This window comes from Lissotriton vulgaris, chromosome 2_1 (genome assembly GCF_964263255.1).
Source record: "Lissotriton vulgaris chromosome 2_1, aLisVul1.2, whole genome shotgun sequence".
NCBI classification, from domain to species: domain Eukaryota; kingdom Metazoa; phylum Chordata; class Amphibia; order Caudata; family Salamandridae; genus Lissotriton; species Lissotriton vulgaris.
The window spans coordinates 1794991164-1795014311 of NC_141687.1; the positions used below are offsets into that span (position 1 = coordinate 1794991164).

General features: G+C 48.8%; 1 protein-coding gene across 2 annotated transcripts in view; it reads left to right on the forward strand.

Annotated features, from left to right (window-relative positions):
• The window catches only part of IGHMBP2 (immunoglobulin mu DNA binding protein 2), a 335240-nt gene that overhangs the window by 64763 nt on the left and 247329 nt on the right, over positions 1–23148 (forward strand). For both annotated transcript variants that reach the window (XM_086957844.1, XM_086957845.1), the window contains exons 5-6: positions 5187–5350; positions 16603–16803. In XM_086957844.1, the coding sequence (XP_086813970.1) occupies positions 5187–5350; positions 16603–16803 (365 nt within the window). The remainder of the gene's footprint in view (positions 1–5186; positions 5351–16602; positions 16804–23148) is intronic.

A 23148-nucleotide genomic window follows, 5' to 3' on the forward strand; every position in this document is an offset into this window, starting at 1 on the left:
ATGGAATGCTGTCAATGCAAACATTCTTCCCCAGTCAAAAGATCTGGGTTTAAATCCATCGTTCTTTTGCCCACCACGCCACCCCAGTTTGGACCCAGCCATATGCAAATCAGTCTTGACCCTGTTCCTTGTGGGAACAGTCCAGCCCGAGCTGCCAAGCCAGGTCCTCCCTGGACGGAAACAAGAATCCAAGTCAAGTCAAGTCAAGTCAGTAGATTTATATAGCGCGCTACATACCCATAGGGTCTCAAGGCGCTTGAAGAAGGGTGGGGAGTTACTTGTCAAATATCCATGTTTTGAGTTGCTTTCTGAATGCTAGGTGGTTCTGGGTAAGGTGAAGGTGAGTGGGGAGTGAGTTCCAAGTTTTAGCTGCTAGGTAGGAGAAGGATCTACCTCCCATGGTGGTTTTGTTGATGCGAGGCACAGTGGCGAGGGCTTGGGTGGAGGATCGCAGCTGGCGGGAGGGGGTGTAGAAGGATAGTCGTGTGTTGAGGCATTCGGGTCCTATTTCGTAGAGTGCTTTGTGTGCGTGGGTTAGGAGCCGGAAAGTAATCCTCTTATTGACGGGGAGCCAGTGAAGGTTTTTCAGGTGATCAGAGATGTGTTCTCTACGCGGGATGTCTAAGATGAGCCTGGCTGAGGCGTTCTGGATGCGTTGTAGTTTTTTCTGGAGTTTTGCGGTGATGCCGGCGTAGAGGGTGTTTCCGTAGTCCAGTCGGCTCGTGACCAGAGCGTGGGTGACTGTTTTTCTAGTTTCGGTAGGGATCCAGCGAAATGTTTTTTTGAGCATGCGAAGAATGTTGAAGCAGGATGAAGAAACGGCGTTGACTTGTCCGTTCATCGAGAGTGAGGCATCCAGGATGACGCCCAGGTTCCGTGCGTGGTCCGTCGGGATGGGTGCTTTTCCAAGGGCCTCTGGCCACCAAGAGTCGTCCCAGGTGGAGGGGGAGGTACCTAAGATGAGGACTTCTGTTTTGTCTGAGTTCAGTTTCAGACGGCTGTGCTTCATCCATTCGGCTACTTCTTTCATTCCTTCGTGTAGGTTGGTTTTGGCCGTGTCAGGGTCTCTGGTGAGTGATAGGATCAGTTGAGTGTCGTCGGCGTAGGAGATGATGTTGAGGGTATGTTGGCGTGCGATGGCCGTGAGGGGGCTCATGTAAACGTTGAAGAGGGTGGGACTGAGTGAGGACCCTTGGGGTACGCCGCAGATGACTTCAGTGGCCTCTGATTTGAATGGTGGAAGGCGGACTCTCTGCGTTCTTCCAGAGAGGAACGAGGTGATCCATTCCAGTGCTTTTCCTTGGATTCCGATGTTTTTGAGGCGCTGTAGAACGGTGCTATGGCAGACCGTGTCGAAGGCTGCGGAGAGGTCGAGGAGGATGAGGGCGACTGTGTCTCCATTGTCCAGTAGAGTTCGAATGTCGTCTGTTGCTGCGATGAGGGCGGTTTCGGTGCTGTGCTTGGCTCGGAAGCCGGATTGTGAAGAGTCGAGGGATTTGTTGGTTTCGAGGAATGCGGCGAGCTGGTTGTTGATAGCTTTCTCGATGACTTTGGCCGGGAATGGAAGGAGTGAGATAGGGCGATAGTTTTTGAGTTCGGTGGGGTCAGCTGTGGGTTTCTTCAGGAGGGCGCTGAGTTCGGCGTGTTTCCAGCTTTCCGGGAAGGTTGCGGAGTTGAGGGAGCAGTTGATGACATCTCGGAGGTGCGGTGCAATAATGGAGTCTGCTTTGTTAAAGATGTGGTGAGGGCAAGGGTCTGTGGGGGATCCTGAATGGATAGAGTTCATCAGACGGATGGTGTCCTCAGTGGAGATTGGCTTCCAGTCAGTGAGGATGTTCAGGAGGGGTGGGGGTCCTGCAGTGGATTGGGTGGGTTGGTCTCCGGGTTGGTTGTCGAAGCTGTTGTGGATGTCTGCAATTTTGTTGTGGAAGAATGAGGCTAGGGAGTCGCAGAGGGCTTGAGAGGGGGTGATGTCGTTGGAGTTGGCTGAGGGGTTGGTAAATTCCTTGACAATGTTGAATAATTCCTTGCTGTTGTGGGCGTTGTTATCTAGCCGGTCCTTGAAGGCTGTTTTCTTGGCGTTTCGGATTAGTTGGTGGTGTATGAGGGTGGCGTTTTTGAAGGCGTCTTTGGTGCTGGTGGTTGGGTCTTTTTTCCATGCCTTCTCGAGGGATCGACAGAGTTTCTTGGATTTCTTAAGGTCATCGTTGAACCAGGAGGCCTTCTTGCTGCCTAGTTTGGTTTGTCGTTTTTTCAGTGGTGCTAGGATGTCGGCGCTGTTGGATAACCATTGGGTGAGGTTGGTGGCTGCTTGGTCTGGGTTTGAGGAGTGGGCGGGGGGGTTTTGAAGAAGCGATGAGGAGATCTGGTCGATGGTGATTTTGTTCCAGTTTCTTTGCAGAGTGGGATGGTGGTGGTTGTTGGATGTGGGTTTGTTGTAGGTGAAGTGAACGCAGCTGTGGTCAGTCCAAAGGAGAGCTGTGGTGTGTCTGAAGGAGACATGTTTGCTGGAGGTGAAGATAGGGTCGAGTGTGTGACCTGCGATGTGGGTGGAGGTAGAGACAAGTTGTTTAAGTCCGAGGTTTGCGAGGTTGTCCAAAAGGGTGGTGGTGTTGCGGTCGTTGTTCTTTTCAAGGTGAAAGTTGAGGTCTCCCAAAAGGATGTAGTCCTCGGAGGGGAGTGCGTGTGGAGTGATGAAGTCCGTGATGTCTTCACTAAATTGTGCGCTGGGTCCTGGTGGCCTGTAAAGGAGGGTGCCTCTGAGTGTGGTCTTGGGGTCGATGTGGATCTGGAAGTGAAGGTGTTCAGAGTTGGCGAGATTGGCGTCTGAGCTGGTTGAGATGCGGATGGATTTCTTATGGACGATAGCGATGCCTCCTCCTGTGTGTCCGGTACGGTCCTTGCGAATGATCTTATAGCCTTCCGGAATGGCAATGGTGATGTCTGGGGCTGAAGAGGCATTCATCCAAGTTTCTGTTAGGAAGGTGACGTCCGGAGAGATGGTGTCGAGTAGATTCCAGAGGTCGATGGCGTGTCTGTGGACCGAGCGGGTGTTGAGCAGGATGCATTGTAGGTGGTTGGGATCGGATATCCAGGCATCGCCCTTCATCAGCCAGGCTAGCTTGAATCCAGTGGTGTAGTGAGATTGTTGAAATGTGACATCTTTTGTTTAGGCAATGTTAAGCTAGAGAAAGAGCTGTGAATCAATAATTTCGTCAAAAATCAAGAGGGTCCACAAGAATCATATCACAACCAGAAAAGAGAGCCTGTCGCCTTAACCGCAATGAAGAGGAAACAAACGAGGATGCAAGGTGAAAATTAGCACTTAAGCCTGCCAACAAGTAGAATTTCAAATAATAGGTGGGTTTGGATGGTTCGGTCTACGGTCATCCAACAAAGAGATTATTTGGTGAAACTACAATTTTTCTAGCATCCTGGGTTTGATGCTCACTTGAAGTGAATAGTAGTAGCCAAACGTTTGAATGCAGTTGAAGCAGAGCATAAGGAGTTGGCCTAACTGAAATCACTGAATTACACAAAAAAGTGATGGATGGAATGCTTAAATCAATCTCGACCACTGGCAGTTACTGAAGGCCACATCCCCGTCCATCGTTATTTTGCTCACCATGCCACCTTAGTTTGGATCTAGCCATATGAAAATTAGTCTTCACCCAGCTCCAGTGGGAACAGTCCAGCCTGGACTGAAGCCAAGTCTTTCCTGAACCGTAACACAAACAATCTAGGACCGGTATCACACTAGTTGGGGCTCAGCAGCCAGGAATAGCTTGGTTCCAGTGACTGTGCATGGGAACTACGTCTGGGCATACCCAGAGATTCATGCAAGTATCCCATCCATCATTTTTTAGTATACTTTGTTATGCCATCCTAAGTGGGACAGGTCTGCCCAGACGTGGGTTCCGTGCACACTGTCACTGGAACAGTTGCAAAAATCTGGATGCCTGGCAATCGCTTGAGGATGCTCTCCAGTCCATTGTTTTTTACTCCCTGTACTACTTCAGACAGAGACCACCCATGTGGAATCAGACCTCGTTCTACTGAAATAGGCACAGTCCCCTCCGAACAGAACACTAGAATGGTTTTAACTAATTTATGACTCCTCAGTGAAATGTAGTCTGAGTCCTGTACCACAGCATGAACGAGACCCACTCATGAATTGTAGGCACATGCTTTAAATAAACAATGCTAACATTTTTCACTAAGTACAGTGGTTACAGAGCCGGATGCATTTGAGGGGAGTGCAGAACAGTGATGGTTGGTGTAATGGGGTGCTCCTGTTGTGCCCTAGCAGCACAGTAGAGTATGCTCCTAGCATCTTCCAGCTACAGATAGAACACGCATTAGTGAAGGCAATTGTCTTTGCTTTAATAAGCCAACCCAAGAAAGCACTCATGCTCACAAATGCGGTTTATATGTATTGTATGGACTATACAGTTTATCACATTAGGCCTTCCCTTGCCAGCATTGTAGAAAAGTATTGCTCCCTGTATACAATGCTTATAGAAGATGAAGAACTGAAAGTGACTAGCAATTTCATAATTGAGTGTACTTTTCAGATGTAAAATAATCCATCATGCATTCCAGTGGAAGCACTTCCTGGAAGGATAAACTAACAGGCATATCGCGCGAAGTGAGATAATAATCCTCTGTATGGAGGCAAAGCCCATTGGAAGTTTATTTTAAATATTGATAATAATACGTCTTGCAGACAGTTGCAATCTCAAGGCAACCACCCTTGCTGGTAGATTATTAGTTTGGTTTTATTTTCAGGGAGTTTGCTTTGCTGTGCAAAGTGCTTCTGTCAACTGCTACTGGATCATGTCTGTGTGAGGGTACTTCTGTGTTGCCGCCATCACACAGGCGCGATCCACAGCCCACAAACTTTGTCTCAAACTATGCTATTTTAAGAGACCTGGAGCAAGACCAGTACGCGTCCGCTCGTAACCCTTTCCTGACTTCTTATGGGACTATTACCAGACACTTTACCCCAAGAAAGGCACAGGCTTGTAAGTTCCATCAGTAACGTAGACAAGGGGTCTGCTTTTTACTGCATTTGGCCTTTGCTGCTATTCATAAGCCCCCTAGTGAATATTCCAGTTTTATATTCGCAATTTTGAACTACTGACTCATTCGCTTTCATGCTCAATCTATTTATGATCTGTTCTCAGGACCTTTGGAGTTCCATAATAAATCACTGGATGACTCTCAGAAGGAGGCGGTTTCATTTTCTCTTTGCCAGCGAGAGCTCGCTATAGTCCATGGACCTCCTGGTACTGGTAAAACAACAACAGTGGTGGAAATCATTATTCAAGCTGTGAAACAAGGGTTAAAGGTGAGGAGCATGCAGGAATTCTATTTGTTAATCATTTCGTCTTCGAGTCATGCTTTTCTTTGTTATCCGTACATCCTGCTGCTTATAATGCTCCTCTCCCATTACATTTCGGATTGGCACCTATGTATTTGTATTTATTTATCACAAGCGTAATGCGAAATTCCTGAAACTAAGCAAATTACACCTGTGTAATTTGAATTTCGCCCAGGCTTAGTTTTGTTTATACTAGCTTCAGAGCAGGTGTCAGGAGCTAGACACTAAACATACATAAATAATTAAATCAATAAAATATTACTTATAAGTAAATTTAAAAGGAGCTTTATTAGACTTGCACATATTTCCGGTTCCTAACTTTTCAGAACCACAGTTTCCTTCTTTACATAAATATTTAAGGAATGAACACACGTGACCTTCAAATAAGTGACAAGTGTTAGATAAGTAAAGTTATGATTCTAAAGTCATTGCATATTGTATCTTACGTAATTTAAAAATAATTTTCCTCTTGGTATGTTTTCCTCCCTCCTATAAATATGAAAGCATTGAAAAGAGAAAAACAACTTTGAAAGTACTGCAGTACTAGGACTGGATTTGCAGTACTTAAGGATATTTTAAAAAAGAGCGTGCACTTTACGGTGACCTCGAGACACAAGCAGGGACCGACAAGAGTGCTCCCGTAGCAGCACTAAGTCAATGGTCCCCCCGAAGCACAAGCAGGCATCCACTCCAGTGGCCTTTTTTTGTTGCTTATGTGCTGTATAGCAAGCAGCCAGCAACATCTGGGAGAGCTGCGCCTGACTGCTGGTGCTTAGCCTTACTCTGCAACTTTTTTGAAATGCTGCTCTCCTCCTTTCCCTCAACGGTAAGTAAAACCGGAAGGTGAGCTACTATGCTGAAAGTCTCATGGTGCGGGGACTGTCTTTTGTTTCTTCTGGCTTTCCCCTTTGTCGTCGCTTTGTCCTATTTACTTGCACTGCCCACTTGCAGTTGTTGTTTGCCACCCACCCTTAGAGCATGTAATAACTTTTCTGCATAACAAAGCCCCTACCAGGGTTGGAATAGTATGTATGTGTGTTACGGCGCATCTTACCCTTTCGCTACACACTGCCTTTTTTAGGTCTCGCCTGGCGTTGCAGCGCGCATGCGCTGCTCGCTGTGCAAGGGCCTCTTGGAATCAATACGGTTTCAGAAGTCTTGTTTCTACTCCGCCCGTAATTTTCATTGGTGTGCCGCTTTTGGCATCAAGGTTTATGCTGAACGGAGTGTGATGATTGTTCCTGAGGCTTTTTAGTCCCTCCTGGTTGCCACCCTCTTTTGGCACCACCCACCTGGACTGGATCTTTTACTGGCGGCATGACACGTTGGGTTTTATAATGACTGTTGGCACTTTTTTTTACCATTGTTTGCGTGTGGGCTGTGCATTTACTTGTGGGTGACGTTCAACTAATAATGTTTTGTATTAGACGATACTTAATTTAGCGATACTTGGTAAGTCATTTTAATTTTTATACTATACGCTTGGGGCTTGTGCCGAGATATGCGTACAGAAGTGAAGGCCATGCACACAGCTTGAAGCTTGATTCTTAACTTTAACACTGAGTGCAGCGCCCGATTCAAGGACACCTCGCTCAGTGTTAAAGTTTTTTTTTTTAAATGAGCGCGGTGTCCTTCAAGCGGCGCCACGCTCAGTTTTTTTTTGTGTTCTTGCTGTTGGGGCCGTTGTGGAGATTAAGCAAGCTATTGCCCAGAGTTGCAGAGTGGGACCCATGATTAGAATAGGTACCGAGGCGAGAATTATCAGGTCCGAGGAAATTGAGCCCAAGACCTGCCGAGGCGGGAATTGAACCCTGGTCCCGGGCCAGACCTCTGCATCAGGGTCTGCCGCTCTAACCATTGAGCCACACTTCTCCACAAATCCGGAGTAGGGTTCTGCAGCTTCTTTCCAGGCCTCCCTAAAGATCAGGTCCCGACCAAGCCAGAGCCTTGTATACTCTGGGTTTCAGATTCTTGGACAGTGAAAGGCCTCCTCCCCAAGCGGATCAGCTCAATTTGAGACCAGTCCAAAAGGAGACAACATCGATGCCCGTGTGCACCTCCGAGGATTACCCTAAGCCCAGAGTTCCCCACTCGCTGGATCACCAGTGGCCCCCACAGTGTGGTGTGTGCTAGGCCCATTTACACCCTTCTCCTAGTTTAGGGGTTCGTATGCATGTCATGTCTTTATATGATTGGAAGCCGGTTGGGTATTTTAATAATTACAACGCTGTTTTCGTGCCTATGAGTATGTGTCTATTTCTGGGTACCTGTGCCCCCAAGCACTAGTCCGCGCATGCTTCTTTACCTTGGTATTCTTAGTGTGGGCATTAATTGCTGTGTCCTCAATTGCTTGTGATGTATGTCAAAATCAACAACCACCATTAGCTAAACAACACCAACACATTGTCACCACCACCAACACCAACAACACAAAACTACCAACACAACTACATCCATATGCCTCATACTACTCTCATCCACACTCGCAAGCATTCTAGCACACACTGCTCTTCTCCGCAATACTCTCCATCCTTCTGCCTACCACTGCTCTTATCCTCATCACTCTCAGTCCTTCGGCATCACACTGCTCTTCCCCTCCTCCTTCTCCTACAATCTCTCTAACACTGCTCTTCTACACCTATCTATTTCCTTATGTCTAATACTAAGCAAATAATCTTACCTTCCTGCTACCTCACACTACTCTTCTACTTCTCACACTGCTTTCATATCCCTCCTACTACTCTTCTACTCCTCTCTCCTTCATTATGCCTCATACTGCTCTCCACACTTTCCTTTCTTCAGAAACACTCTACTCTCCTCCACGCTTTCTTCCTTCTCCCTCATAGTACTCTCCCCACTCCCCTTTCTTCTGCCTCATGCTACTCTCCTCCTCACTATACTTCATTACCCTCATGCTATTCGTCTACTCACTCTCCGTCCCAAATCTTAAACACTGCTCTTCTCCTTCTAACGCTATGTGGTAAACTACTACACACATACCAGTTACAATTCAACCAACATAAAGGCACAACATATCACATACAACCACTCAATAAGACATGCTAAAATACAATACCATTAACAAAGCAAATAGCTTTAACTTAAACAAATGCGAGACCTATTGCATTTCCAATGCTTGTTCATGGATAGCTCTTCTGGTGGTTTTGACAATGAACTTACTGTTTCCTTACCAAGTTCTCTGTTTTCACTGCATCCATCACAGCTCTTATCTAAGGTTGGGGGAAAATGAATGGGGTAGCCTGTTGATTCTCCTCACCCACAACTCCCATTGGCCCCACAACCTCCTGTCACCCATTGCTTCTCCACCCTTCCTCCTCCCTCTGTGCTCCTTTCACCCCCCCCCTCTTTTTATTTTTTAACATCCATAAACACAGATCTGGAACTTAGCTCCGACAGATTTGTGTTTTTTTTCCTAGCAAAGAGCCAAAACTATCCACATTATTCTACTCCACACTATTCAACTCCGCACTTTTCCAGTCCACACCACACAACTCAATACCATACCACATGAGTCAACAACACATTTACACAACACAATGCATACAATCCGCACCACAGAATTCCACATCATGCTGCAAAATTCAACAGCAGACCACTTAATTAAACTCCACTACATACCACTCCACAACACAAAATACCGTTCCACATAATTACACTCCATAACACACAATCCCACTCCACATAATTCCAGTATACTCAATACCACATAATTACTATCCACATTATTCCACTGCACACCATGCCACATAATTCCACTACAAAAATCAACATCACCCCACCCAAATCCACACCACACAATATCACAACTAACAATTCCAATCCAACCTATATAATTTCACTACACACCACATATATACACTCCATAAGACATGGGTAAAACATATTGTCATTTACAACTATTCAGACCTATTGCAATTTCGATGCTTGTTTTTTTATATAGCAGGCCAGGTGCTCTTTTTCGACCAATAGAACAAGTGCAGAGGTGGCAAAGTACACTTGGGTTGATGCTGGGTCGATTCTTCTGATGTAAACAATATATCAGAAGTGACCCGCCTGATCCTGAAAGCTTCAGTCTCCTTCTTTTGTTGGTCCATCAGAAGGAATGGAAGTCTACGACATGTCGAACTTAAAAAGACTGAAAGCCTTTCAGAACTTTCTCTTGTTTTGCAGCCTGGTTGATAACCTCTTCCCTTTCAGAAACAGAGTAGTATTGAGGGAACGTAAAACTGCATGAAGACGATGATCTGTCAGGAATATGCTGCCGTGCTGCTCGATCCGAGCCAAGTCCTGCCTTCCTGTAAACTGGACCACGCTGAACGTCCATGTTACCCTTTGTTTTTTACCGAAGGGAGTAAGAGAGAGAGAGAGAGAAACACAGTCACGGAGCAAAGGAAAGGCTTAGGAACCCCGTAGTCTTGGGTTAGCGTCCTTCGAGGATACAGACAACACCTTTGTAGGAAGAGAGTACCACTAAGTGAGTGTGGCAAAAGAATATTAGGAGCTCATAGCGTAAGGGTCTCTGCACAGCACATATTGACTATCTCATCCACCTCCTCAAAGTCTAACCCCCTGACTAGCCCAAAGAAGATCAGGAATCCACCTTGATTTTACAGGAGGAGAAGAAACATCAACAAGCATGTCATGAGCAAAGAAGGATGCAGAGGGGAACCGGAACAGATAAAAACAACAAAATGAGATGAGCGCACAGCTCTCTAAAGCGAGAAGTAAAATGCCAGTGCAAACATATCTAAAAGAGACATGTTAGTGATAGATTCCTTACCTTAGAATATCCCCAGGCGTCAGACTGGATCCGGAAACTTTTGAGTAGCAATACCCCTGCGCGTCGGTAGACGTTGTCCGCGGCTCCGCGTCCGTCGTCTGCGTCGTTAACGCTGGAATGACGTAGCCGGAGTACATAGACGTCAGCCCTCGTGCGCTGACGTCAGTTCTTCTTTTTTCCACGCCAGCTAGCGCAGATCCGGAGAAGCTCTACCCCTAATTCACTTTTTGACTAAACTTTTTTGATCTTTTAATCTGGTTTTTTCTCGAGTCGTTCGACTCCTACGGTGCCGGTAGGGATGCCCGGGTTCAAACCCTGCTCCAAGTGCAGCCGAATGATGTCGGTTACCGACCCCCATCGCCGGTGCCTTCAGTGTCTAGGCCTCGCCCTGGACGACCGAACCTGCTCTGACTGCCAGGCCCTGACGTCTAAGGCTAGGCGGGAGGCAAGCGACTTGAGATCCGGCAGTCGGCCCCGCACCGTTCAAGGTCCCGGTCCCACAGGAGGTCGAGGGACCTGTCGCGGGGTCGGAGCCCTCCTAGCTCCGAGAGTCGGCATCGGTCTTCGGGATCAAGATCCTCAGGTAAGAGGCATGAGAGGTCGGAAAGGCGTCATCGCTCTTCCGACACACCCAGACGCTCGAGTGACGCGGCCGGGGGTTCGGTTGACACCACCCACGCGGCTCTGACTAGTCACGGGCGCCGCAGTCTGCCCCACACCTTCCGGTCCCTGGGCACGATTCGACGCCTGAGGAGGTCGAGCGGTACCTCATGGCCATGAGGTCCCTCCTTCCTCTGCCGAGCTCCGTGGCCCCTTCGGACCCAGCGGTCCTGGCTTGGGGGCCTAGCGGGTCGGGTGCTTCGGCTCCGACGCCGCCGGGTGCTCCAGCCCTGACGCCGCCGGCAATTTCGGCCACGGCGCCGCAGGCCCCCAATGGATCCGCTTCCGCATCCGGGTCGTCGCCGGTCGACCTCACCGACGCCGGCCCCTAGAGTCTCACCCCCGGTGCCGCCTACAGGCGACGCCGTCCCCGATCATGCCCTCGATTCGGCGCCGGAGCGGCGCCGCTCTCGACGTCGTATGGAGACTTTTATTTCCATGAACCGGCCCCATCCTTTGAACCTGAATTTCAGGTGATGGGTGACGAGGGAGATTGGGTGGGGTCTGTGGACCCTCTGGCACAGGAGTGCCAGTCTCAGCAAGACTGGACATGTGAGCTTAGGGATGCCAGTGGACGGACACTTCGCCAGACACTAGTTTTGTCTCCCCTCCAACCGTGGCTACGGAGAAGGGGGCTGCCTATAGTGTAGTGTTGACGCGGGCGGCCAAGGCCTTGGACCTGGAGCTCCCCATCGCGGCCGTGAGGACTAACCTCCTCACTGAGGTCCTTAAACCTCAGGCAAGCTCGGCTGAGCCTCTGCTGCCGGGTAATGAGGTCTTCTGTGACATTCTTTTGGGCACTTGGTTCAAGCCTGCTACAGGTCAGCCTGTAGATAGGAACGTGGCCAGACGCTACCGCCCGGCTCCGGGCGACCCTTTCTTCTTGTCCACCCAACCCACTCCCGAGAGCCTGGTTATCCAGGCCTCTACTTCCCAGACCGCATTCCCGACGGCTCCGCCCGATCGGGAATTCAAGAGGTACGAACAATTGGGTAAGAAGGTGTTCTCGTCCCTGAGTTTGGGACTGTGGTCAGTCAATACTGCATCTGAGGGTCGAGATGCGGCACGCTATTCCATCCGGTGTGGGCTGGATACCACGGACTCACTGGGCAGATCGATGGCAACGACGGTGGCAGTTCGACACCACGCCTGGTTGAGGACCGCAAACTTTTCGGCTGATGTCCAGGCCACCCTTCTGGACATGCCGTTTGATGGCCGTCGCCTCTTTGGCGACAAGGCAGACCATGCGCTTGAGCGTTTTAAGGACTCCAGGGCTACGGCCAAGTCCTTGGGCCTTCCGGCCCCACGCCAGCAAACGGGTGCCTTTCGTTCCTTTCGTGGCCAAGGAAGGGGTGTTCCCACACGTGCTGCCATCCACGCCCTGCAGACTAATACCAGCGTGGTGGCGGCCGTGGAAACCGCCGTGGCGGCGGTCGGGGACAACGGCGAGGCCAGTCCACACCTTCCCCTACAGCATCCGCCTCAAAATCCTCCTAGTCAATGCTTTCAGGCCCATGTGACACCAGTGGGGGGCTGGGTTCGCCATCACCACTTCCACTGGCGCACTATCACGTCGGGCTTGTGGGTGCTGCAAATCGTCCGAAGGGGCTACTCCCTTACCTTCGAGACGACCCCTCTAGCCATGCCACCGCAATACCACAGCGTGTCGGGGGATCACTTGCAACTTCTGTAAGAGGAAGTTACAGCCCTCTTGGCCAAGGGGGCCATCGAGCGCGTTCCTGGGCAAGAAGTAGGGTGTGGTTGTTACTCCCACTACTTCCTGGTACCCAAGAAGGGCAAAGGGGGCCTGCGCCCTATCTTCGACCTACGGAACGTCAACGGCTTCCTCCGGATGGAGAAGTTCAAAATGCTGACATTGGCTCAGGTCTTAGCTGCCCTGGACCCAGGAGACTGGATGGTAGCGTTGGACTTGCAGGACGCGTATTTCCACATCCCCGTCCTACCTGCGGTTCACGGTAGGCCACGAGCACTTTCAGTTTACCGTACTCCCCTTAGGCCTTACCTGCGCCCCACGGGTGTTCACGAAAGTGATGGCGGTGGTCGCAGCTCATCTGCGCAGGTTAGGGGTTTCAGTCTTCCCCTACCTAGACGACTGGTTGTTGAAGGCGGGCTCGACCCAGACAGTCGTCAGCTACCTCCAGACAACGGCGGACCTCCTGCACCAGCTGGGGTTTTCCATCAATGTGCCGAAGTCACACCTCTGCCCCTCTCAGAAGCTCCTCTTCATCGGAGCAGTCCTCAACTCGGCGCAGTTTCGGGTTTATCCTCCCGAACAGCGGGTCCGGGATATTCAGGCTCTGATTCGAATCTTTCAGCCTTTATCCCGGGTCTCAGTCAGGTTGATGCTGCGGCTTCTGGGGCTGATGGCCTCCTGCATCCTTCTGGCGCATCACGCCAGGTGGCGGATGCGGGCTCTGCAGTGGGACCTGAAGTTTCAGTGGGCCCAGCATCAGGGCAACCTGTCCGACCATGTCATGATCTCGGAGGCACTGCGATACAGCTGCAGTGGTGGCTCACGGACAGCGATTGGGTCAGCGGCAGATCCCTCTCCCTTCACCAACCGGAGCATGTAGTTGTGACGGACGCGTCCCTCCAGGGCTGGGGAGGCCACATGGGAGAGGCAGAGATCAGAGGGATCTGGTCTCCAGCGGAGTCCCAGCTCCATATCTACCTTCTGGAGCTGCGGGCGAATCGTCTAGCACTGAAGGCATTCCTCCCCTCTGTCCCGGGGAGTGTAGTGCAGGTGTTCACAGACAACCCCACCGCCATGTGGTACCTCAACAAACAGGACGGGGTGGGGTCGTGGACCCTCTGCCAGGAGGCTCTGCGCCTCTGGCAGTGGCTGGAACATCAGGGCGTGACCCTGGTGGTTCACCACCTGGCAGGTTTTCTGAACGCCAGGGCGGACGAGCTCAGCCGAAGGTGCATGATGGATCACGAATGGCGTCTGAACTCAGACGTGGCGCAAGGCCTCTTTCTGCAGTGGGGGGAGCCTTGGTTAGATCTATTCGCCACCGAAGAGAACGCGCAATGTCATCAGTTCTGCGCGTTGGAATTTCCAAAGCGGCACTCGCTCGGGGACGCTTTTCGTCGCGAGTGGAATTGCGGTCTGTTGTACGCCTTTCCGCCTATACCACTTCTGCCCAGAGTGCTGAAGAAAATCAGGCGCGAATGGGCCCTAGTCATCCTTGTGGCTCCGGACTGGGCACGAAGGTACTGGTTTCCCGAGCTACTCAGTATGTCAGTCGATCCCTCGGTTCGTCTGCCTCTTCAGGAGGACCTTCTGTCGCAGCAGCAGGGGACGGACCTCCACCCGAACCTGTCCAGTCTCCACCTCCATGCTTGGAGATTGAGCGGCGACAGTTGAGGCCATTTGACCTGCCTCCTGAAGTCTGTAATGTCATTCTGGCAGCCAGGCGTCCCTCCACGAAGTCTGTATACGCCTGCAGGTGGAACAGATTTGTGGCATGGTGCACAGTAAAGGCTGTGGATCCTCTCAATGCCCCTCTTTCTGAGGTTCTACTCTTCCTTCTTTCTCTTGCCCAGCAGGGCTCTGCTCTGGGCACTATCAAGGGCTACCTTTCTGCCCTTTCAGCCTTCCTAAGGATAACTGATGAGCCTTCATTGTTCAAGTCCCCAATTGTAAACATATTCTTTGAATTGTTGTGGGGAAAAGAGGTCTGCGCCTGCTGAAGTCCGTGTTGATAGCGGACAGGACTGTCTTTGATATTCTTTAATGGCATCACTCATATGTTCCCCCCTGTTCCTTTTGTGATGCCCCAGTGGGACTTGAACCTGGTTCTAACTTTCTTGATGTGCGCTCCCTTTGAGCCGCTTCATAACTGTCCTCTCCGTCTTCTTACACTTAAGACTGCTTTCCTGGTTGCCATCACCTCTGCCAGGAGAGTGAGTGAGCTCCAGGCTCTTTCCTCTACACCTCCTTTCCTTTCTATCCATCCGGACCAGGTTGTGTTGCGGACAAAACTCTCTTTCCTGCCTAAGGTAGTCACTGCCTTCCACATCTGGCAGTCCATCACCTTGCCCACCTTCTTTCCGCCTCCGCATCCTTCGAAGAGGAAGAGAGGCTCCACCGTCTGGACCCAAAACGTGCGCTCTCTTACTATCTGGATCGCACACGCCAGTTCCGGGTGGGTGACCAACTCTTTGTTGGTTACGTGGGCGCGAAGAAAGGACGGGCGGTGCACAAGCGGACCATCTCTCGGTGGATTGTGTTGTGCATCCAAGCGTGTTACTCTTTGGCTAAAAGGGAACCTCCTGTTGGGCTGAGGGCCCACTCCACTCGGGCCACGGCGAATACTACTGCCCTGGGCCGAGGAGTCCCCTTGCAGGACATTTGTCAGGCAGCCATGTAGGCCCCGCTGCACACATTCGCAAGACACTACTGCCTGGACAGCCAAGTCCGGAAGGATGGGTTCTTTGGCCGTTCCGTCCTCCAGGACTTTCTGGTGTGATTATTGGTTTGCAGACCCACCACCGGGGTTGGTATTGCTGGGGTATCTATTCTAAGGAAAGAAATCTATCACTAACGTGTCTCTTTCAGATGCACAAGTTACTACTTGTGCAACGATACATCTGTAAGAGACATTAGTTAGTGATAGATTCCTTACCGACCCACCCATCCTCCCTGTTCTGCAAACCGATATTTAAGGTTAAGGTCATACCCTTTCAGGGTCCTAGTTTCATGGCACCAGTTTTGGTTCTATCATGGCTCTGCGTATCTGGCGCGGAAAAGCTGTGTATAAGAACTGACGTCAGCGCGCAAGGGCGGCGTCTAAGTACTCCGGCGAGGTCATTCCGGCGCTAACTACGCCGACGACGGATGCGGAGCCGCGGACGACGCCTACTGACGCGCAGGGGTATTGCTACGCAAAAGTTTCCGGATCCAGTCTGACGCCTGGGGATATTCTAAGGTAAGGAATCTATCACTAACTAATGTCTCTTACAGATTTATCATTACACAAGTAGTAACTTGTGCGAAAAGTTTTGTTTATGCTGCCCTTGATTGGAAAGTGACCTGTCAAAGTGAAAGTATACATCTATGTGTCATTGTGCCCCTTAGTCTATGGCCTCTCAAACATCATGTACCAGTGCGCCACTTATGCCATGAATCATCACTTCACTTGTTCTGCACACTGTTACTATAAGGTAAGTGTGTGTAACTTCATTTTTGAGTTCTTTGTCGAAGTGGGAACCCTTTCTGATTCATGCAGGGAAGAACACTGGTGGATATCTTTACTAGTTGATGGTCCCTTGGTGTCGATCCTGAAATACCAATGCACTGACATTAGAACTTTCCAGTAGCGTGCAATTGCGCCAGTGGATTGACCAAAGTGGTTGGTGTTTTAGCTGAACTTGCACAATGTTTGAACCTTCCTCATAGGAAGGTGTAATTTGCTTCTTATATCCCAACGTTTACTGATGAAGCATTAGGGTTGTAGTGCATCTCCACTGAGTGTCATGCAATGTTTATGGCAAACTCAGGGTTTATCTACCACAATTTAGCAGAGCGGGTTTGATCTCATCCAAACAAATGTTTGCTTGGTTATAATTCAGAAATACATTAAACGTTATATATGAGGCATCAAATATTATGTTTGGATTATACATTGTTTCAGTTTCTCCCCCATAATAAAAGTTCTGTAGGTCACATTTTTCTCTTGCATGGTAAACCTTTACTAAGGAACATGACCATCGCTTTACCTTGTTTCTTTTTAAGGTGTTATGCTGCGCTCCTTCTAATGTGGCGGTGGATAATCTGGTGGAACGTTTAGCAGAACGTAAGGAAAAGATCCTGCGTCTGGGTCACCCAGCCCGCCTATTGGAGTCTATACAGAGTCATTCACTGGATGCAGTTTTGGCAAACAGTGACAATGCGCATATTGTAGCAGATATCAGGAAGGATATCGATAGTGCATTCGTAAGTATTATGCTCTTCAAAAAGAAAAAAACACTATTTTACAAAGATGTATAGTCAGCTATCACACTGGGTTGACCTTGTGTGTTTTATGTTGGAACTGTCAACTTATCATAAAGTCTACTTGCCCCCACGAGTTGGTTTTGCAGCGTTGATAAGTTAGTCACCTCGTAGTTGATTGCTTGCTCCAGGCAGGCATTCAGTTCAGTTAAATAATTGTTTCCCTGCTCTGTTGTGTCTTTCTGTACCATTGTTGTCTCCGTCTCTCTGAGGTCCCAGGACCATCACCCTCAAGATCATTCCTTCTACCTTTAGAGAGAGAGGGTTGTGTGTGTGTGTGTGTGTGTGTGTGTGTGTGTGTGTGTGTATTTGTGTCTCCTTTTTTACCACTGTGCTTGTATCTCTGTTCCTGAGTCTGACTCTTCATGTCCCAGATTATATATCTACCTGTTCCTGGGTCTCTGCTGGCATGTCTGTTTATCCCTGTCACGGTGTACGGATCTCCCTAATTAATTGTGTCTCATTGCCCCAGTGTCTTTCTCCCTGTCATTGTACCTTAATGTCCAAATCTGTCTTTAATGTTACCAGTATATTTCTCCACCCGACTATGCTGGATTGTCTCTGCCCTCATGTATGTAGCTTCCCATCCTGAACCCTGTTCAATATCTTTGTTTTAATGTCCATGTTTCCGTGTCCTTATTTTTCCATGTCCAAGGGCATGCATGCTCTGGTCACAGCTTCTGTATTTATTGGTCTCAATGTTTGTGTCTCACTCGTGTCCTTCTTGCCAGGTTTACTTTTCCCAAATCTATGTTCCATGGTTTGAGTCTTCATGTCCACGGTCATGTTCGCACTTGGCTATCTCCATGTTTCGGTGTTTGTGTTACCCTGTCAGCATCCTACTTTCACTGTGTCTGTCACACTTTCCCAGTCTGTGCCTCATTTTCCTAGTGCCTGCTTCCAACTTTTGGTGTCTTTGTTCCCATGTTTGTTCCCTCTATGTTCCATTGCTATAGAATAAGCATAGAACCAGTATCAAAAGCCCTTTTCAAATGTCATGTTTTCCCATTCCTTGTATCGCCCAGCTCCCGTCTCAATTTCCCCTTTTACCAGGATTCGTATATCAAATTACTGATGTTTTTGTCTTTTTATTTTTTCAGAACACATTTGTATTGCTTTTAAACCCACAATGGCCAGAAGGCTGAGTATATTAATCATGTCATATATGAACAGGTCAAACAAAACATGTAAACCCAGGCCAAGTTCTCTGTATTCATATGAGTCAATCTTTGGGTACCTTGAAGGTCTATAAAAATGGCACGCACAGGTCATGTCGTGACTCGTGGGGTTCTCTGTTAAATGCATGGAGTCTATGATACTTGAAATCAAAGTGTTAATCCACTGTTTCAATTTTTTTGTGTTTCTTTGGGCATCCCCTAGCTTGAAACACTGGCAGCTCCAACCCCATTCAAAAGTCCATACCCGTTTTCCATGCCGGGATAGCTGTGGGCTTGTCTGATTTCTATAATCGAGCAGCGTCTCTTTTGGCTAGGGTGAGACCCAGCAAAAGTAAGTGACGTTTGTATCTGTTTCCCCCAATCTCATCTGTTCTGTGAAGCAAGGTAAGGTTTGTACCCACACCAGCAAATCCCTGCACGAGTCAAGAATCCTTTCCAGCCATGGGCATGACCATATCGTGTGTATTGGAGTGCCTTCATCTTCCCGACATCTCCATCATATGGATGATTCTATCAGGCCGGCTTGCCACAATCTATGTTGGGTGTAATAGGCCCTATGGAGGATCTTGAATTTAATTAATCGTAATCTCATAGAAACCGCGGCTCCGCGCAAGCCTTCTAGGGCCTCGACCCAATCATCAGTATCTAGGGGACCGATATCTGTCTTCCAGGCCTTCAGTCGTTCTAAGGTGGTGGCACTATTTGTAATGGGAGTTTTATATAATTTAGAAATTTTATGTTCACCCAGGTTGCCAGCCAGGAGTTTACCCTCAAGTGGGTTGAGGTCTGGAAGGGATTTGATCTGTTATATATGGTGTGATAGCGTGTTGGAATTGTAGGTATATGTAGAATTGTACATTTGGCATAGATTATTCGTGGCAGAGTTCATGGAACAATGTAAGCTTAAGGCCATGCATTACATCTCCAATAGTGGAGCTTTCTATCTGGTCCCATCCCCCAAATCCCTTTAGATTAATTAGGTGAGATAATAGACAATTGCGCAATAAGGGGGTTACCCACAAACCCATCCGTCTTCAAGAGCCTGTCGCATGTGAGTATTACCGCCTTGGTAGCGGGTGGTAAGGTCTGGATGCTTAGTCGGCTACATAAATATGATGTGAGCGTAGGGTCATTGATGAGCCACCTCTCCACTGCGTAAGCCGGGTAATTTCTCGGTCCGTACCACCAATCATTGACTACCTGTAAATGTGATGCCGCATGATAGGACTGCATGTCAGTGGCAGCAATTCCGCCACAGTATGTTGACTGGAAGCAGGTGCGACTCGGGCGGTGCCTCCACCCCACAGGAACTGACCGAGTATTGCATTAATTTGACGAAACCAGGAAAGAGGGACAGGAAAGGGGTGGTTCTGTAGGTGGTATAGGAGCCGCAGGAGCGAAATCGTTTTAAAGATCGCTGACCGTCCATATAGGGATAGAGGTAACCCAGACCATGTGCAAATATCTGATCGTACTCTATCGGTTGTAGTAGAAATGTTACGATCTCACAATATTGTAGGGTCCTCTGTTAGATAAACACTGAGGTATTGTATCCCGGTTGTGGTGGATGTGAGGTTTGTGGCCCAGGTTCCCTGACCCAGTGTGCTGCACAGCCCCAATATAGTTGATTGGTTTACATTCATGTATAGGCCAGATGTTTCCCCAAACACCTGCATTATCTATAATATTCTGGGACCCGGTCTGTGGGGATCCATGAGGAAAAGTAAGACATCATCTGCATACAATGAGATTCGATCTGAAATGTCGGAATCCATTCAAACCCACGGAACAGCGCATCCTGCCGGACCCAAATCGCCAATGGTTCAATCACGAGTGCAAACAATAAGGGTAGAGATGGCATCCCTGCCTTGTGCCCCGTTGTATCGGAAAAGGGGGATGAAATGCAGTCCGCGACCCGAACTGCCACAGTCCGTTCTGTATATAGGCAATAAAGCTCGGACTGAATTTATGTTGACTGACTGACTGAAATATTTGTAGAGCGCACGAATGCCGCGGCGTCTTGGCGCTGTGAGATACAGAGAGGAGAGGAAAGCAATGGGGCAGATCGGTTTAGGTAAAGAGCCAGGTCTTTAGGTCCTTCCTGAAGCTCATTTTAGATTTTTGACCGCGTAATGCTGGGGGTAGCGAGTTCCATATTTTAGCCGCCTGGTAGGAGAATGACTTTCCTCCCCATCGGGCTCTGTTTATTCTGGGCTGGCAGACTAGGTCATGGGTGGCTGACCTCCACGTTCGCGAAGGTACATATCGGGCAGTAGATTAATGAAGAATGAAGTCGTCAGGTCCCTTGCCATGAAGAGATCTATGTACCAAGCAAAGAGCCTTGAATTGAATACGGCGTCTAACCGGGAGCCAATGAAGCTCCCGAATGGCTTTAGATGTAGGGTGGCGTTTGGGGAGGTTCAGTAAGGCCCTGGCCGCCGCATTCTGGATTGCCTGTAGTTTGGACAGTTGTTTTTCTCCTGCTCCCAGATAGAGGGAGTTACAGTAGTCTATCCGGATTATTACGAGGGCTCCCATCACCGTCTTTCTTAACATGATCGGGATGTAGGGTAAAACTTTTCTGAGCACCTTGATGCTGTCGAAACAGCCCTAAGTCACCTGATTAACCTGGGCTTTACAAGAGAGATCTTTATCTAATAGAAAGCCGAGGTTTCTAACTTTGTCTACAGGGAGAGGGCAAGCTCCTGCTTCGGGGGGGCCACCATAGGTCACTCCAGATAGATGGTTTGTGACCGAACTCAATGATTTCGGTTTTGTCCGTGTTCAGTCTAAGAAAATTGTAACTCATCCAGTTCTTCACCCCAGCAAGGCAGTTTCTAAAGCGTTCCGCAGTGGCTTTGATGGACTGTGAGATTGACACTATAATTTGAGTGTCATCGGCGTAAGACACCAGTTGTAGGTCATGGGATCTGATCAAGGCTGCTAGAGGAGTGACATATAGGTTGAATAATGTAGGCGACAATGCCGATCCTTGTGGGACCCCACCCGGAAGGGAAAATTCAATCGATTGTAATCCATTCCAGATCACTTGGTTAGTGCGGGCGCCTAGAAAAGAGGCGATAAGGGCCAGGGCAGTGTCGGTAAAGCCTAGGAAGGTTAGTCTTTTTAGTAGGACAGAGTGGTTTACGGTGTCGAAGGCCGCTGTAAGGTCTAATAATATCAGGGCCGACCGACCACCCTCTTCCATGGTTTTACGTATTTTTTCGGTGGCCATGATAAGAGCTGATTCCGTGGAGTGTAGGGGTCTGAAGGTGTGCTGTGACAGATCTAGCAGCTTCTTTTCATCCACATGTCTCATAATATCCTGGTTCATGGCATTTTCCAAGATTTTTGCAGGTAAAGGCAGACAGGAAATGGGACAGTAGTGTTTGGGCTCAGAGGGATCAAGGGTGTCCTTCTTAAGAATAGGTCTGATACAGGCCATTTTCCAGCTTTTAGGGAATTTACCTTGAAGAATGATTTTATTAAGCAGGGGAGGCAGGATATTTGCGATGCTCTCAGGGATCAGATGCAGTACATAGGGGGGGCAAGGATCCAGCGGGGATTTTGTTTAAGTAATGCAAAAAGATATATTCAGCTTACCGAGTTTAAGGCCTTGTCCATTTCTGCTAATAGGAGTACAGCTGGCCTGTCAAGTTGATCTACCGTTGCTATTGCATTCTGGGCCCTTCTGATGTTGTGGCGAGTAGAGCGACCGGGCATGAAGCCGGCTTGGTTGAGGTGAACCAAGTCTAATATGTGTGGTAGTAGTCTGTCAGCGAGGATTTTGGCGAGTATCTTCGCCTCAATATTTATAAGAGATATAGGGCAATAGGAGGCATGCAATTCTGGGGGTCTACCAGTTTTGGAGAAGACCACGATCTCAGCATGCCTCCAGTCTGCTGACATGCGGCCGTCTTTGGTTGCATCTAGAATGGTATTGAGGAGGTGGAGCCTGAGTATTGTTATGTAAGCTTTGAAGAATTCACTGGGGTAACCGTTAGAGCCTGAAACCCAGCCAATGCGCAGCTCTGCAACAGCTTTCTTTATTTCCTCTAATGTTATGGGAGCGTCTAGATTCGCCCGTACTTCATCTGGTACAGTTTTGGGGGGAATGTCGTCGAGGAATTTCTCGCTGAGATATAATCTGATGACTTCTTGAGGGGAGTATAAACTTTGCGCGATCTCAGCGTAGTGTCGCTAATGGCTGGGGGTAGAGTGGCAACTGTGGGCTGTTGACATAGGTGATATGAGTTTCCCCGATTTATCTCAACCATTGATAAATCCTGCTTTGGGATGCCAGTCATATAAAACGCGTCTTTTCAAGGAGTTCACTCTGATATTGTTGCGGAGTGAAACATAATTGCGTGCCTCACATGCCCCGCTATCTAGACCATGTCTCTCCACTGCATTAATACGATCTTCTAGTTGTGTGAGATAATGCTTTCGACCCTTCCGTGCCGCTGCGCAGTAGCAAATATCCACTCCGCAGATTGTTGGATTCATGGCCTCCCACGAAATCTCTGTGGTTGTGGCAGTGTCTGTGTTTATTGTAAAAGAATTCCACTAATGCAATATGTATATGTGTGCAATAATCTGGATTTTGTAGCTGCCATGGGGACAGTCGCCATCGGAAGAGACGCCGGCAGGGACCCATTAAGACCTGGATTGCGATTGGAGAGTGATCTGATAGTCCATGCGGCCGAATTATGGCGCCGGCCAATCGCTGTATTTTTGTGTGGGGAATAACAATATGATCTAGTCTGGAGAGGGTGTGATATGTGGGAGAGTAGTATGTGTGCCACAAGTCCTATGGGTGGTGTACTCTCCAAGTGTCAATCCATCCCACGGTTGTAGTGAAGGATTTTAATTTGGATTCTTTGCTGTGATCCAAGGACCCGGTGGATTGTTTCCTGTCTTTCGAGGTACACATGACATTGTTTCAGTCACTGCTCAAGACCGCCGGCCCCTCAGGTAGAGTTCCTCATAAGTCTAGTAGTTTAGTAATGAAGCTATGTGTGAGGGGTGGCTGGTGTATATGCTCCCGATGAGAACATATCATCCATGGGGGTCAAACCCATGTGCAAAAATGTACAAAGGGTATATGCCG